General features: G+C 49.5%; 1 protein-coding gene across 1 annotated transcript in view; it reads right to left on the reverse strand.

Moving 5' to 3' along the window:
- COLQ (collagen like tail subunit of asymmetric acetylcholinesterase) overlaps window positions 1–14,200 on the reverse strand; it is a gene marked incomplete at both ends in the record, with an annotated part of 64,172 nt that overhangs the window by 11,101 nt on the left and 38,871 nt on the right. The window contains 9 exons of the mRNA XM_082840100.1: window positions 1–38; window positions 4,885–4,965; window positions 7,594–7,629; window positions 8,284–8,328; window positions 8,978–9,004; window positions 9,508–9,570; window positions 11,353–11,424; window positions 13,189–13,215; window positions 13,545–13,589. The exon at window positions 1–38 is cut by the window's left edge and continues 22 nt beyond it. Coding sequence (XP_082696226.1) covers window positions 1–38; window positions 4,885–4,965; window positions 7,594–7,629; window positions 8,284–8,328; window positions 8,978–9,004; window positions 9,508–9,570; window positions 11,353–11,424; window positions 13,189–13,215; window positions 13,545–13,589 — 434 coding nt within the window. The remainder of the gene's footprint in view (window positions 39–4,884; window positions 4,966–7,593; window positions 7,630–8,283; window positions 8,329–8,977; window positions 9,005–9,507; window positions 9,571–11,352; window positions 11,425–13,188; window positions 13,216–13,544; window positions 13,590–14,200) is intronic.

Genomic DNA, 14,200 nt, shown 5'->3' on the forward strand with positions numbered 1-14,200 from the left:
CCTGGTGGGCCCATAACTCCACTATCTCCCTTCTGCCCCTGACAGAGAGAAAGGCAGAGCCTGTTATAAGAGCAGGACATGGCAAACCTCCTCCCCTATTCATCTCTAAATTAGGGACCACCTTGCACTTTGGAGCAAGTACCAGGGGGAGGATGCAGTCCCAGAGGTCCCAGAGGGACCAGCAAGCTCCTAAAAACCTCAGGGCAAGTGACATTTGAGACAGTGATGGATGCATGTTTATAGACATTACTTTTTTTTAAAAAAAAATGAAGTATAGTTGATTTACAATATTGTGTTAGTTTCAGGTGTACATCGTAGTGATTTGGTGGGGTTTTCTTGGAGATTATATTCCATTATAGGTCATTAAAAAATATTGAGTATAGCTCCCTGTGCTACACGGTAAATCCTCGCTGCTTATCTATGTTATGTATAGTAGTGTGTATCTGTTAATCCCATACCCCTAATATGCCCCTCCCCCACCCCTCTCCCCTCGGGTAACAGTAAATTTGTTTTCTACAGACATCACTTCTTGCTCTGTCCTAGACACATAGGAACCAATCCAAACCACACTCCTCACTGGGCAGGTGAGGAAAGAAAGGCTCAGGAAAGAGCAGGGATTTAGGCCAGTCACCTGGCATCAGGCTCTGCCTGCTCATCAGGACAATTTCTGTCTCAGCACAAGAGCTGTTCCCACCCCGTGGCCTCTTGCTGCTCTCAGGATAAAGACCCAACTCCTTACTGGAGCCTCCACAGCCCTGCACGGCCAGGCTTTCCACGCGTGTCCCAGGCTTTTGGCGTTCTTGGTCTTCAACAGCACCATGCCTTTTCTTTCCCTTCTCCAGACTCTTCTCTCGGCCCCGAACCCCTCTTCCCACCCTTCTGCCTAGCTAACTCCCTCCCATCCTTCAGCTCCCAGCTAAAATACAGTTGCGGCAAAGCCTTCCCTGACCTTGCCTGACCAAGTCAGTTCTCCCTATCATGGGCCCTTTTCCTTCACGGCCTTTATCCCTGATCATAACTACCATTGTTCGTGTGGTCATTTCCTCTGTGTCTCTCCAGGAGACAGAAGCTCCCTGCGGGCCAGAATCTGTTTTGTTCACCTCCTTTCCCCAGACCAAATGGGGAAGGAGGAGAAGCTGAACACACAAAGCGGATGTAGTTTGTTGGCTCTAGGTCGAGAGATCTAGGTTTTCCTCTTGGCTGTGAGACCCTGGGTAACTCACGTTGTTGCTCTGTGCCTCAGTTTTCTCATCTGTGAAATGGGGCCAGGCAATATATACCTGCACAGGCTTGCTGTGAGGCTAACAGAGATCTCAAAGGTGAAAAAGTGGTTTGCACAGAATCAAGGGCTTTGTGGGCCAAGCTGATTATCATAGCAACTGGTTCGGTTTCATCTTTTTCCCACAGTTAGAAAAGTCCGGATTCTTAACGAAAGGCACACCTGCAGGTATAGTCTTTCCACACAGCATGTCCTCTTTGCTGTCTGCTCTGGGAGGGTTAAGAGCACACATCTCCCCCCAGAGCTGCCCTTAGGAATGACCCCAGAAACCAAGGATGGCACACCTGTAGATCCTTCCCCTAAGCCATTTGCTAACTGTCCACTCGTGCCCGGGGCCCGACCAGGACAGTGACTGGTGCCTGATGGCTTTGGCCTGGTCCCCTTCATACCCTTGTGCTGTGGCTACCTCGCCCACCTAATGAAACATAACCTTCGCCAAGCCTGGGGAACAGGCAGGCCGGGCACGCCTTTCACCACCATGTGATGTGTGACCTGCTGCCTTGTCAACATGGCCCTGGGGGCTCTCTCGGCAATGTCCAAGGAGTTCTTAAACACTTAATGCGGGATCGTGAGGTCAGAGTTTGTCTCCAGTTCCACCCTCATGGAGGGAGTCTTAAGCCTTGCCTTAGCATTCCGTGGGGCAACCAAGATGGGTCCCAGATGGCAAAGGAAGTCACACTGTCTTAATATAGCCACAGCGAAGGCTTGCTCTTCTAAGAGCCACATCAGCTGGCTCTGAGCACAGGAAGTGCCACAGCTTGAAGGAGCTGGGAACGCTCCTTGTTCTGACCTCAGCGGTAATCAGATATTCTGCTGCTCAGTCATCTATTCAGAACAGCCTTGTCCCTGTGAGCGGGACTCACTGAGCAGCGCTTTCCAGGAAAAGCATTCTTTTTTTTTTTTTTTTTTTTTTTTGAGGTACGCGAGCCTCTCACTGTTGTGGCCTCTCCCGTTGCGGAGCACAGGCTCCGGACGCGCAGGCTCAGTGGCCATGGCTCACGGGCCCAGCCACTCCGCGGCATGTGGGATCTTCCCGGACCGGGGCACGAACCCGTGTCCCCTGCATCGGCAGGCGGACTCTCAATCACTGCGCCACCAGGGAAGCCCGAAAAGCATTCTTTATTCCTTTACTGCCACCAAGTCTGGTGATTCCCGTCAAGGAAGTTGTGTCTCCGTGACTGAAGATTTGTGTGATAAAGTCAAGAGCTGCGGTCCTGGGTCTGCCCGGAGGCCAGGCCTGAAGCGGGAGGGTGATGTGAAGATTGCTGTGGAGAAGCTGGTCTCAGATCTCCAGGTTCTAACCCTGCTTGGAAGCTGGCTTGGCTGGGGGTCCTGGGTGGTCAGGCCACTTCCCTGGCCCCCGGTTTTCTGGTGACTACATGCAGGGAATTGGGTCGGTGGTCTCTAAAGTCCTTCTGGATCTGCAGTTCTTACTCCTGGATCCCCTTCCAGATTTCTGATTCCAGGATTTGGGTTGACTTTCCATAACCTCCAGAGACTCTTAGCATCATGGCTCAATAAACACTCTGTATGTAAGACTCTACTAGGCAATTAATTCATGACAAAAGAAAGTATCATGGTCCGCTCCCAAGGCTGACGAGTCCAGTCTAGGCTGGAGCACACTCGGGTGTCTGTAACGTCTCTGGAGGAAGATGGGCTCATTTCCCTAACTTCTCTGTTTCTGGTGTCGTTTTTAAGATTGCCCCAATGAAATCATTCTCAACAGGGTCAAGAAAGAGCCTTGGCTTCGGCCCTAACCAGGACAAGACAAACACTGCCCAAGGAAAGAACTAGATGACAGAAGCCAACCGGCTTCCCAAACCCCAAGCATAACACATTCTGGATGGAATGCAGCAGTAGTGGAGAAAACGATTATTTGAAAAGATTTTTCTTTTTTTCTTCTTTTTCTGAGCCTAGTTTTTAGGAAATTAGTATCTGTGGCATCATTGTGAAGCCACCCATGACCATGCCACCAACTGTAAATCTTTAAAAATTAAACTGGAACATTGTGACTTCAAAAGTCATCATGGGGGCTTCCGTGGTGGCACAGTGGTTGAGAGTCCGCCTGCCAATGCAGGGGACACGGGTTCGTGCCCTGGTCCAGGAGGATCCCACATGCCGCGGAGCGGCTGGGCCCGTGAGCCATGGCTGCTGGGCCTGTGCGTCCGGAGCCTGTGCTCCGCAACGGGAGAGGCCACAACAGTGAGAGGCCCGCGTACCGCAAAAAAAAAAAAAAAAAAAAAAAAAAAAAGTCATCATGGAAGCTGGTTCATCAGGTTGGAGTCTATGTCTTTCCTAAGTTCATTTCGAAAAGACCAGAATTGGCTTTGTAGTGTTACCGTGGTTCTGAATCCCGGTGCACATTAGACTCATGTGGGGCTTTAAAAACAACAACAACCCATGCTGCAGCCCCAGTTGTGTCAGAGTCTTTGGGAAGTAAGGTCTCGACATTGGGGAAGAGGAGAGGCACACTTGGGACCACCACCAGTGCACCAGGGGCAGGGAATCTGTATTTAATCGGCCCCCAAGATGATTCTGATGGAAGCCAGAGTCTGAAAGCCACAGATCTAGCCTAAGGAAAGAATGGAAATGTGCCCAAACACGTTCACTTCTCAGCATTATTTATAATTTGGTTAGGCTTCTCTTGTCCAAGCTATCTACTCTGGTTACTTATTTACCAAAATCGATGCAGAGATTTAAAAAAATGTTTAAGAGTAAGAGTGCTTAATGAATGCAGTAACACGTTAAAATGTGTGTGTTGTGATTTTTAAGTTAAAAATTTAGGATACAATAAGTATATATCGGATATAAAAGGAACAAACGACTAGAAAGTCCACGGAAGCAATAATACTGGAAGGAAGTGTACATACATGGTAACATGGTTGTACCTGGGTGTTAGGTCTTTAGATGATTTCCTTCCTAGTTTTCTGAATTTTCTGTTTTCTGTGATGATCATATATTGCATGTATAATGGGAAAGGAGGTAAAAAGCCAACAGACTGGCAAACAAAAGAGTCGGGGTCACACGCGTCTCATTCGAGCAAAAGGGAGAGGTTCTCTGAGGCCCTGGGGACAGCTCACATCACATGGTTTGACACAAGAGCCTGCTGACCAGGGGAATTCAGAATGAAAACTTTCCCTAAACCCTGAATGGTGCCAATAAAGGGGTCATTTACAAATGGGGATCTTGAGTGAGGAGAAAGCACCCTATTGTTGAGACCCAGCAGATCCTTGAACAGCAGGGAAATATCTGGGCTGATTCCAGAACTCCATCTGCGTCTGGGGCACTGAGGCAAAAAGCAGGTTTTCTGGGCGAACGAGCAGACCTGATTTCCACTCCCAGTTGCCTTGGATAAGACAGACCTGTTCTTATGAACCGAAGACCCACTCCTGCCTCTAGCCTTGACACAGCTGGACGGGCATCCTACCCCATCCGCCTCGCACTCCCGCCTCGGCGGAGAGCCCAGGCACCCCGGAAGGGGTGCTGCTACTGCCCCCCAGCCCAGAGGATGCTGGAGACTGTGTCCCCGCAACGTCCCTGACCTGTCCGCCCCGCCAGCTCAGGAGGTCCAGCTCAGGAGGTCCGGTGAGCCCTGGGATCCATACCTGCTTGCCTCGTTTTCCTGGTCTTCCTGTGGGCCCCCGGTGGCCTGCTATCCCGGGCTCGCCCTTTGGTCCCATTTCACCCTGGAAAGAAGAAAGAGAAGCAAGAGAGGAACGAGGAAACAAGGAGCAATCTCAGCTCCAGGTCGATCCAATCTCCGGCCACAGGGCCTCTCCTTGCTCACTCCCAGTCTTTTCCAGGCGGGCTGCTCTGGGAGGTTGGGAGAGCGATGAGGTCGTGTGAAGGGAGAGAAGGTTTTCAAGGAAGAGGACGGGAAGGAGAATGTTACCGTGGGTGGGGAGGTCACTATCTGAGAGAGACAGCTGCCGGGCAGCACACATTTTGGTTCCTAAATCCCCATCCAGAGAGGCTAGGGTGGGAGGCGCCTGCATTTCAGTCCCCTGTGCCTGGGACACCGATGGGGGAAATGCCTTGTCTCTTAGTTGAAATTGTATGCTGTGCTTTGCTTTGTTTTTAGCACAAATTCAGATCTATGGGTTTTTGAATGATTGGACACAGTTTTGACGACTATCATCTTTGGGATGTTTCTGCTCACGTTATATAAGTCCCCACTCTTCAGTAAAAAGCTGGTTTGAGTTCCACCTCATTTGATTCAGATAAAAACTCTTAGTGGGAGAGATGTTCCAGACACACGTTCACATACTCAATCTAGTTATTGTAAAAGGCACGGAAAGCAGCGTAAGCAACAGTCCTAATTGAAAAGCTCTATTTGGAACCATCGGAACCACATGTACCAACTGCAGAGTTCCAGAGTTTAAGGCCAGCCTTTTGTAAAACCTGTCTCTCCATTTTGGTTCATCCCCTCCTTCCCCGTGCTCTTCCAGGATTCCAGGCCCACTGGTGGCTTCTTCAGCTCATGAACTCACCCCACAGGGCATCCTTCCTACCCCCAGTAACCCCTCCATAGCCCAGAAGGCACCACATCAGCTAAGCTTAGCAACAGCAGCCATGAGAGTTTCTGTTAGGCCACAGCTGGTGCCCGTGAAGAGCTGACCCGGCCACTCAGACGAGGATAAACGCCCGGACGACTTCTCCCAGGGAGGCCAGAGGAGGTACAACACAATGGAAAATCCCAGGGAACACCAATACACAGTAAGGACCAAGCATAAAGCGCTGAAATTACCTGTTGGCTCAGCCAGTATAATGAATTTGTCAAGCTACCAACATTTTGCCTCACCGAGAACTGTCCCTAAACCTACGATTTCTTTCCCGTCCGTCACGTCCTTCGGCCTGCTAGGATAGGGTGGATTCTCTGTGGCCATGGAGATGTTTGCATAATTTTCCTTGGCTGTTTAGAGGGGGCTGAGAGGTATCTTGTTTGGCTGGTAGAAAACAGCAGCATAAACAGCATAATTTTTTGGAAAAGATCGTCTGAAGAAAGTGTGGTCCTTCTCTTCACCAGCTGGAAGCAGCCAGTAATGTCTTGATCTAATTTCTCTCCAAAGACCTAATTATGGTCATCACATCAGCTCTGTCTTAAACAGGCTGCCCTGAGAGGGAGAGAGAACTCTGTATGGCAAGTCTAGTAAATGGTGCAGAGACCAGAGAAGCTGTCATACTTAATTTTACAGGAATGTATGTCCACTGTTGCACTGAATGAAAACCTAGACTAAGTGTTTTAAAATAAAATTATTTGTCTCTCTTAATGTTTCCTTTCACTTGCTTATATAATTAATCTATTTATTTTTAACCCAACACTCTATGTAGGTAGCAGAGACAGAGGTTTTGACAGCTTTAGGCAGTGATAAATTATAATCATGTCAGATGATTGAAATTATTTAAATATGATCTACTGACAAGAGAAAGTCAGATAAAAATTGTTCATTCAGGTTTGGAAAATAAAATTTTAAGGCGAACTTGAAAACAATTTAGAGTTCTAAGAAAGCATCCCATTTGCCTGTTTGAAGAATATCATGCTCTGAGGCTTAGGCAAAAATAAGTTTCCAATGTCAGTGCCTTACAGCATGAGGGACCACCATTGTGATGGTGGTTGTCCTAAGTGATCATTCAAGCACCCTTTCTCTGACACTCCCCTCGCCCCCCCCATACCTCTTCCTTAACCTTAAGTAAAAGTTAAAAAAAAGTCTGTCACTCAGTTGCCACTTTCACAGTTTTTGTCACATCTGCACACCATTCTATTGTTATTCACTGAATATTTTTTCTTTAAATCAACCAAACTAACTCCTTTTTTATTAAGTCTTGTCCCAAGCAAATCCCACTAAATACTTAAATAGATAATAAATTTACCTATCAAATAAAAAATGTTTTAGCTGTCACCCACTAAAATAACTCTGTGGGCCTCTGGCAGTGCATGTGCCCCCTTGAAGGAGCGCTGAGCTGGGTGCAGGCAGCAGTGGTCTCAAACCCACGCCAGAGCCCTTGAGCACTGCTGCTCCAGTCTGAGTGCCCGGGCACAAAGCTTTCTGATTTTGAACAGTCCCATAGCCCTCTGACAGACAGAAGATGCAGGGAACACCTCTCTGCCCTCAGATGGGGAATCCCTTCCTCCCACTGAGCTGGAGGGAGGTCCCACTGATGCATTCAACAACTTGCTCCCCTTTCAAACCAGAAACTTGCACAGTGAAACCCACTTTTCATGCCTGATGAATGGAGAGGCAGACCTCTTTTCGCTGTGCTTGGAAGGTCTAATTTGTTACTGAGACCTATTTTTACTACTTCTAGGTACTTACTTTCTGCCCCAACATTCCAGGAAGTCCTGGGAAACCCTGTGAAGAGAACAACAAACACAGTGACTGCCTCTGAAATAATGCTTGAAAGGGCTGAGGAAGATAAAGTCCTGTCAGTCAGCCAGCCAGCCAGTCAGCCAGTCGGTCAGTCAGCCAGTCGGTCAGTCAGCCAGCCAGCCAGCCAGTCAGTCAGTCAGACAGTCAGTCAGCCAGTCAGTCAGCCAGCCAGCCAGACAGTCAGTCAGTCAGACAGTCAGACATTCAGACAGTCGGTCAGTCAGTCAGTCAGTCAGATAGCCAGTCAGTCAGACAGACAACCAGTCAGTCAGCCAGCCAGTCAGCCAGCCAGCCAGCCAGCCAGCCAGCCATCAGCCAGTTGGTCAGTCAGCCAGTTAGCTAGCCAGTGAGTCGGACAGACAGTCAGCCAGTCAGTCAGTCAGTCAGTCAATGTCAGTCAGTCAGCCAGTCAGTCAGTTGGTCAATCAGGCAGTCAGTCAGTCAGGCAAACAGCCAGTCAGCCAGTCAGCCAGCCAGCTAGTCAGTCAGAGAGTCAGTTGGTTAGTCATTCTGACAGTCAGTCAGTCAGTCAGCCATTCATTCATTCATTCATTCAGCCAGTCAGCCTGCAAGATGGGGGTGGGCAGGGGCTGCCACTTCTGTTGAAGTTTATCATTTTTATGCAATGCCCATTACCTTTTCTCCTTTGGGACCCAAGTCACCCCTTTCACCTCTGGATCCCTAGGAGGAAACCACAGGAGAGAGTCAATGAGTTAACTCCATTGGGGGGGAGGGGGAACTGGAGCATTTCAAACTGAAAGCTCCATAGGTCAGCACCCTCACTTTCCAGGCAAAGAAACAGGCTCAGAAGTTAGGAGACTGGCCCAGGGAAGGCATGCTTTGTGAGATAAACTTCTATTTTTATCTCAAAGACCTCTACACTAATAAAGGACAACCCACAGAAAATTCCGGGTCCCAGATTTTCTCTTATCCTCTAGGAAATTTGTCCCCAGGGTCTGGCTGGGTTTTTTGGGTTTTGCTCCGTTTTTGACAGACAAGAAGGTTGTGTGGTAGAAGCTTGCTCTAAGAACACATCTGCCATTTTTGTGCAGCACCCCATGTCAGCTGTGTTCACGCTGCACCTGGCTCTCACTGCCCCGCCTGAGGGGCTTCCACCTCCTCCGGGAGCTCCTCCCTAACCCACTTGCCCTGGCTAGGAGGCCCCTCACTCCTGTCTCGCAGCCCCCTGACAAAGGACAGGGTAATATCTAGGAGTGGTGGCTGCAGTCGCTGACTAAAGAGACCCCTGGGCCCATCCTCTGCTCATCACTGACCCCAGACCCAACAGCCCAGACCAGGCTCTGGGGAGCCATCAGAGACAAGCACCAACCTTTTCCCCTCTGGATCCAGGGTAGCCCTAAAAGAAAGCACAAGGTGAATTGACAATCAGCCCTGTAGGACCTTTGGGTTTGGTGCAAGAGTGGAAGCCATCCCTGTATGTGGTGGTGAGATGTGTCTCCACATTGGGCTGCACGTTTTTGGGGGGCGTGGGGGAGTTGCAGCAGTAAATACAAAGATGTCCCTGAGGGTTGTGTTTAAACCAGGGCTAAAAAGAACACTGCTTTTCTTAGTCTCCCAAAGGTCCGAACAAAGGTTTACCATCTGCTTTGTTGTCCAGGGGCTTGACCCTCGCTGCCCAAGATAATGGCAGGAATGGCATCCCTCTGCCCCTGTGTCCCAGGACACGATGTCCCCCAAAGGGCTGGTAAAGGTAAGCACACTCTGGCAAGGGGCTTTCCAATATCTGTGGCAATCCCCAGCCCAGGACGGCAGCCACACAGTCCCCACTTTATAGACATCAGCTGCTCCAGAACCTTAGTAAGAAGACCTGGAAAAATCTATCTGGACCAACACACTGACCTTGGAGCCCATTGGTCCTCTTGACCCTGGCAAGCCCATCATCCCCAGGTCACCTTTTTCACCCTGTGGGAATCAGAAGAAGGGGGAAAAAAGACCTACAGTGACATTTCCTAGAGAAACTGAACCAGGAAAGGCATGGGCAAGATCAGGATAGAACTGGGGACACTGGGGCTGGCCTGTGAATCTGAGGACCCCAAATCCTCCCTTGCTGGCTCCCAGGGGCCCAAGACTACAGACTCCATGCTTCATTCTGGTATTTGACATGAAACATAGAATGAAATTGTCCAAGGTAGAGCAGATCTTCAAACTAAATGCTCACTAACATGTTGTAAATTGACTGATGTTTGATCTTCTCCCAGAGAAGGCTGGGAAAGGGAGGGGGAGGGAGCATGCAGGCACTGGGGCCTCAAAGGACAAGGTATCCGCACCCCCAAAAAACTACATCTGCTCTACTCTTTGCATAGTGAGGGCCTTTCTGATGTTTCCATATACTCTTACCCTACGTTTGCAGCCAAGCAGAGTGAACATCAGCCTCTGGGTGTATACTACGGAGGCAGGGGACTAGGATTCATAGGTGGGATCTGTTACCCCTCAGAATGGTTTACAGTTGGAATTTTCAGTGCCCTTTGTGCTAAAAAACTTTAACCAGCGCTAAACGGTAGAAACATAAGGTGAACCACATGCTTAATATTAAACTTCTTTTAGAAGTCACATTAAAAGTAAAACTAAACAGATGGAATTAACCTTAACAACATATTTTATTTACTCTAATTAATTTAATCTAATTATCATTTTAAACATGCCATCAATGTAAAAATTATTCATGAGAGGTTTACATTCCATTTTTCATAATAAATATTTGAAATCTGTTATGTATTTTACATTTAAATCACATCTCAATTCAGGTGCTAAACTTTCATCTAAAATACTTGATCTGTATTTAGATTTCAAAAAAATTATAGTTAAAAAAGCAGATTCACATACTCAATTTACTCCAAAATACTTATATATTTTCAACTAACTGAATTGAGTACAGGTTTTTAAATTCAAACTTAAATTCATTAAAATTAAATATTCAGTTCCTCAGTGGCACTAGGCATGTTTCAAGGGTTCAGTAGCCACATGTGGCTAGTGGCTGCCATATTGGACGGCTCAGCTCTATACAGTGGATTTTTAAAGAAATTTCCTTGGGACTTTTCCTAAGAGGACTGGGAACAATTTTCTATTCTCAGAATAAATACAGCCAATAAGTGAGTCAGAGCAGACAGTGACATTCACCTGCTCACCCCTGACTTCTGCAGGTCAAAGTTCGGGGTCGTGGCCTCTGCACCCAATAGTCTATGACCAAAGTGTGTAAAAAGACATGGGTGTGGATGTATTAGCTTTTCCTAACCTGTCTGAGGACGGGGATTTCACCAGCATTTGGCAATCCCTCTGTGAATATAGGATTTCCGTTGTTCCAGCCCCCAACTCCCATGCCCTCACCCTCCACCCCCTGCATGACAGGCCAACAGCTTCCCAGGCACAAGCCCCTCTTGTGTCATCTCAGGGAACCAAAGAATTGCACACTAACTCTCAGGACAAAGGAGGACAGGGTCCCTGGGAAAGAGGTGGCAGCCCCTCGTTTCTCCTCTCACAGAAGCTGAGCTGTGGGACTGACCAAGGTCTTGCAGTCCAAGCAAAGGAGGAAGTGTTTAGGGACCTCGGGTCAGTCCTCAGGCTCTCTCCTTCCTCCCCATCTGGAGGAAGTGAGTTTCACCGACTATGTGCCAGGGGCCTGGGGAGCCGCCATCTTCTCCCCTCCAGTTCTGATGCCACTGGAGCCCTGAGAGCTGCCACACTTACCCTGGGGCCTTCAGGGCCGGGCCAGCCAACAGGCCCAGGCATGCCAGGAACACCTGGGGGGCCGGGTCTGCCCTTCAAAGACAGAGAACAAAAGTCAGGACAACTGGGTTTGTTTCCCTCCCTCTAAAAACACACATTTGTCTCTGTGGCCTAGAGGGGAGTATGGGGCCTCCAAGCATGGCCCCAGGACCCTCATCCCCACCCTCCAAAGACTGATGGCCTAGAAAGTTGGGCCACTCAGGTATGAGTTAAATCCCTTGGTGTCACATTATGTCGACACACAAGATTTTTCTATTCAAGAAATGGAAGGTGGTAGGGAAGGGATTCTAAACTTCTTGGTTCTTCGATCGTTATCATCTCTACCCATCCACCCAAATGTCCCCTGCATTCCCATAGGTTCTCCCCAAGGAGGCAATGTAGGAGGGGAGAGGATTATGTTTGGAGAGCAGCAGCAGATGCTGGGGGTACTCCCTCAAGGTCTTTCCCCGCTGCTCAGCATGCCCATTTCCCAGGGGCTACCTTCCTTGCTGTACCAACACTTTCCTTCTTACAACCTGCAAGTGTGGGTTTGCCAGGGGCAATTGGAGCTGCCCAGCAATTGATGTACCTCCCCTTCCTGCAGCCAACAGCCCAGCCCCCTTACATCAAGGTAAGGCAGGACAAATTCTCTGGTGCCATTCACACTCCAGAGCTCCCCTAGGGATCAGACTGAAGTTGGATGTCATCTGATACCACCCCACGCTGGGTTTCTTTCCCTGCCCCATCTGGGTCTCCCCTCCCCTCAGGCTCCTCTGGAGAGAGCTCCCTTAATCATTAATTCACTTGCACATGGCATGGACCATCTCTATCTCTGTGTCTAGGGAACCCAACATAAGCCAAGGAGCTATGGAAGAGTAAGCCCTGCAAGAGAGCATGGGAGCAGCGACTTGGGGTCTATGTTGACCTCTGCACCCACTGGCTAATTTCAGTTAGCCAAGCTGGAGATGTGGAAGGCTCAGCCCCTACCCAGACATCACAGGCACTGGCATGTGTACTAGTTCCTGCTCCTGCCTTCCTCATCCACGGCAGACATCACTAATCAATCACGGCCCTTGTTAGTCCTGAGCATGGAGACGATGGCAGAATCCTCCCAGCCCAGCACTTCAGTCGACCGCTGGGCCTTGACTGGAGTGGTCAGCTGTTCCTTAAAGGGTTGGAACTTTGCCTTACAAAGGTCTGTTTGAGGCTCTTATTGATAGTGAAAGTATTTGAATAAAACATTTAACGGGGAAAATAGTAATTTATATTTAGAACCAGAGGCATCTTTCTTGGCCAAAGTTTTGAACCTTCTTCTATATCACCAAGACCTACAATTTCAGTGCCAGCATCCATTGACTACAGCAAGCGGCAGGGGGTTGACTCCTTCCTGACACTAATGAGAACCTTAATAACATGTGTTTGGTTTACTGAGTCCCTGTGACCTGAAGTAACTGCCATTTATTTCAGCTGGGCCTTAAAGCAAAGCCATTTGTTTCTGTCTGACACTTTACTCCACTTTAATCAAATTGACAGTGAGAGTCATTTGGTGCCACTGGCTGAGGCCTTGGAGGGTTTCTCTGATGGATGGCAGGATGAGGTGGCGTGAGGCTGGGGGAAATCTGGCCAGGCTTGGCAGCCTCTGGCAGAAGTCCGAATGCCAGTCACTACTGTCCTCATCGTATGGCAGTGCTGTCATCAGCCATCTGGGTATCAGGGCCGCGGAGGTGGGCAGCTGGTCCCCACCCCTAGGAGTGCGCACACTCATGCACACCGAGCACAGCTGCCCGCGTAATGCTGACAGAACAGCATGGACCATACCTTCCTTCCCGGTCGGCCAAGCTCCCCCTGTGGATGGAGAAGACAGGTAAGCAGAGGCTGCTTTGGAGGAAAAGTTCTGGAATCAGAGGGCTTAGCAGGGCTGATGAGCGGGCATGCCCATGCGGCTTGGTCACCTGGCGGTTCACAGCACCCCCGCCACATCAGGGGGCCCCCCCAGATGCACCGGCGGGTTCCCACACCTTCAGCAGCCCAGTCACCCCGGAGCCCATCCTCACGCACTAAGGCAGGATTAGCACGTGCTTTGAAATCTGAACTTGCAAACCCTCAGTGGCACCCCCAGAAAACAGGCTGGAACTACCAAGGAGAGGTGGGGTGAAGACACAGGTGGTTCGTACCTTTTCTCCCTTTGGTCCTGTCTTGCCGGGAAGCCCAGGCGGGCCCTACACGATCAAGATAAGAAGTGAAGAAAGCATGCGTGAGCCCAAGGCAGGCCGGTGGGAGGAAGCCAAGGCCGGAAGGGGCTCCTTGGGCCCTAGCTCCTCAGCAGCCTCCTTCTCTCTGCAGATTCAGGGCTCCAGACACGGCAGGAAGGACACTCCACACTCTCCAGCCCAGGCCCCTCCTCCCTAGGCCCCCTCTTCTTGCTTTCTCTAGGCTGTTTCCAGCAGCACCATTGTAATGAATGGTCACACACCTACTCTGTGATTTTCATTTTCTCCCTGGAATTCTTGGGTTGCCTGAAACATCCTGAGTGCTTGGTGAGAGCAGCTAAAGAGACGTGAAGATATGCTATTTGCTGACAACGAGATGCTGCACCACCTCTCACGTCTTTTCAGCTGCTCTTACCAAGTTTCCCTGGGGCCCAGACAAGACGGAAGTTAGGCTTTGCTCTCAGGAGCAGCTGACACAGAAATTCCCATGGTGGATCTATGGGTACCAGGTACAGCAAAAGTCTTCTGTTTTAAGATGTGAAGAGTGCGTTTTTGTCCCACGGCCCGGCCACGGGAGTGGGGCTGAGTCCAGCTCAGGGACTCCAGGGCCCGTCGCACTA

This window comes from Leucopleurus acutus (assembly GCF_964270905.1).
Source record: "Leucopleurus acutus genome assembly, chromosome: 5".
NCBI classification, from domain to species: domain Eukaryota; kingdom Metazoa; phylum Chordata; class Mammalia; order Artiodactyla; family Delphinidae; genus Leucopleurus; species Leucopleurus acutus.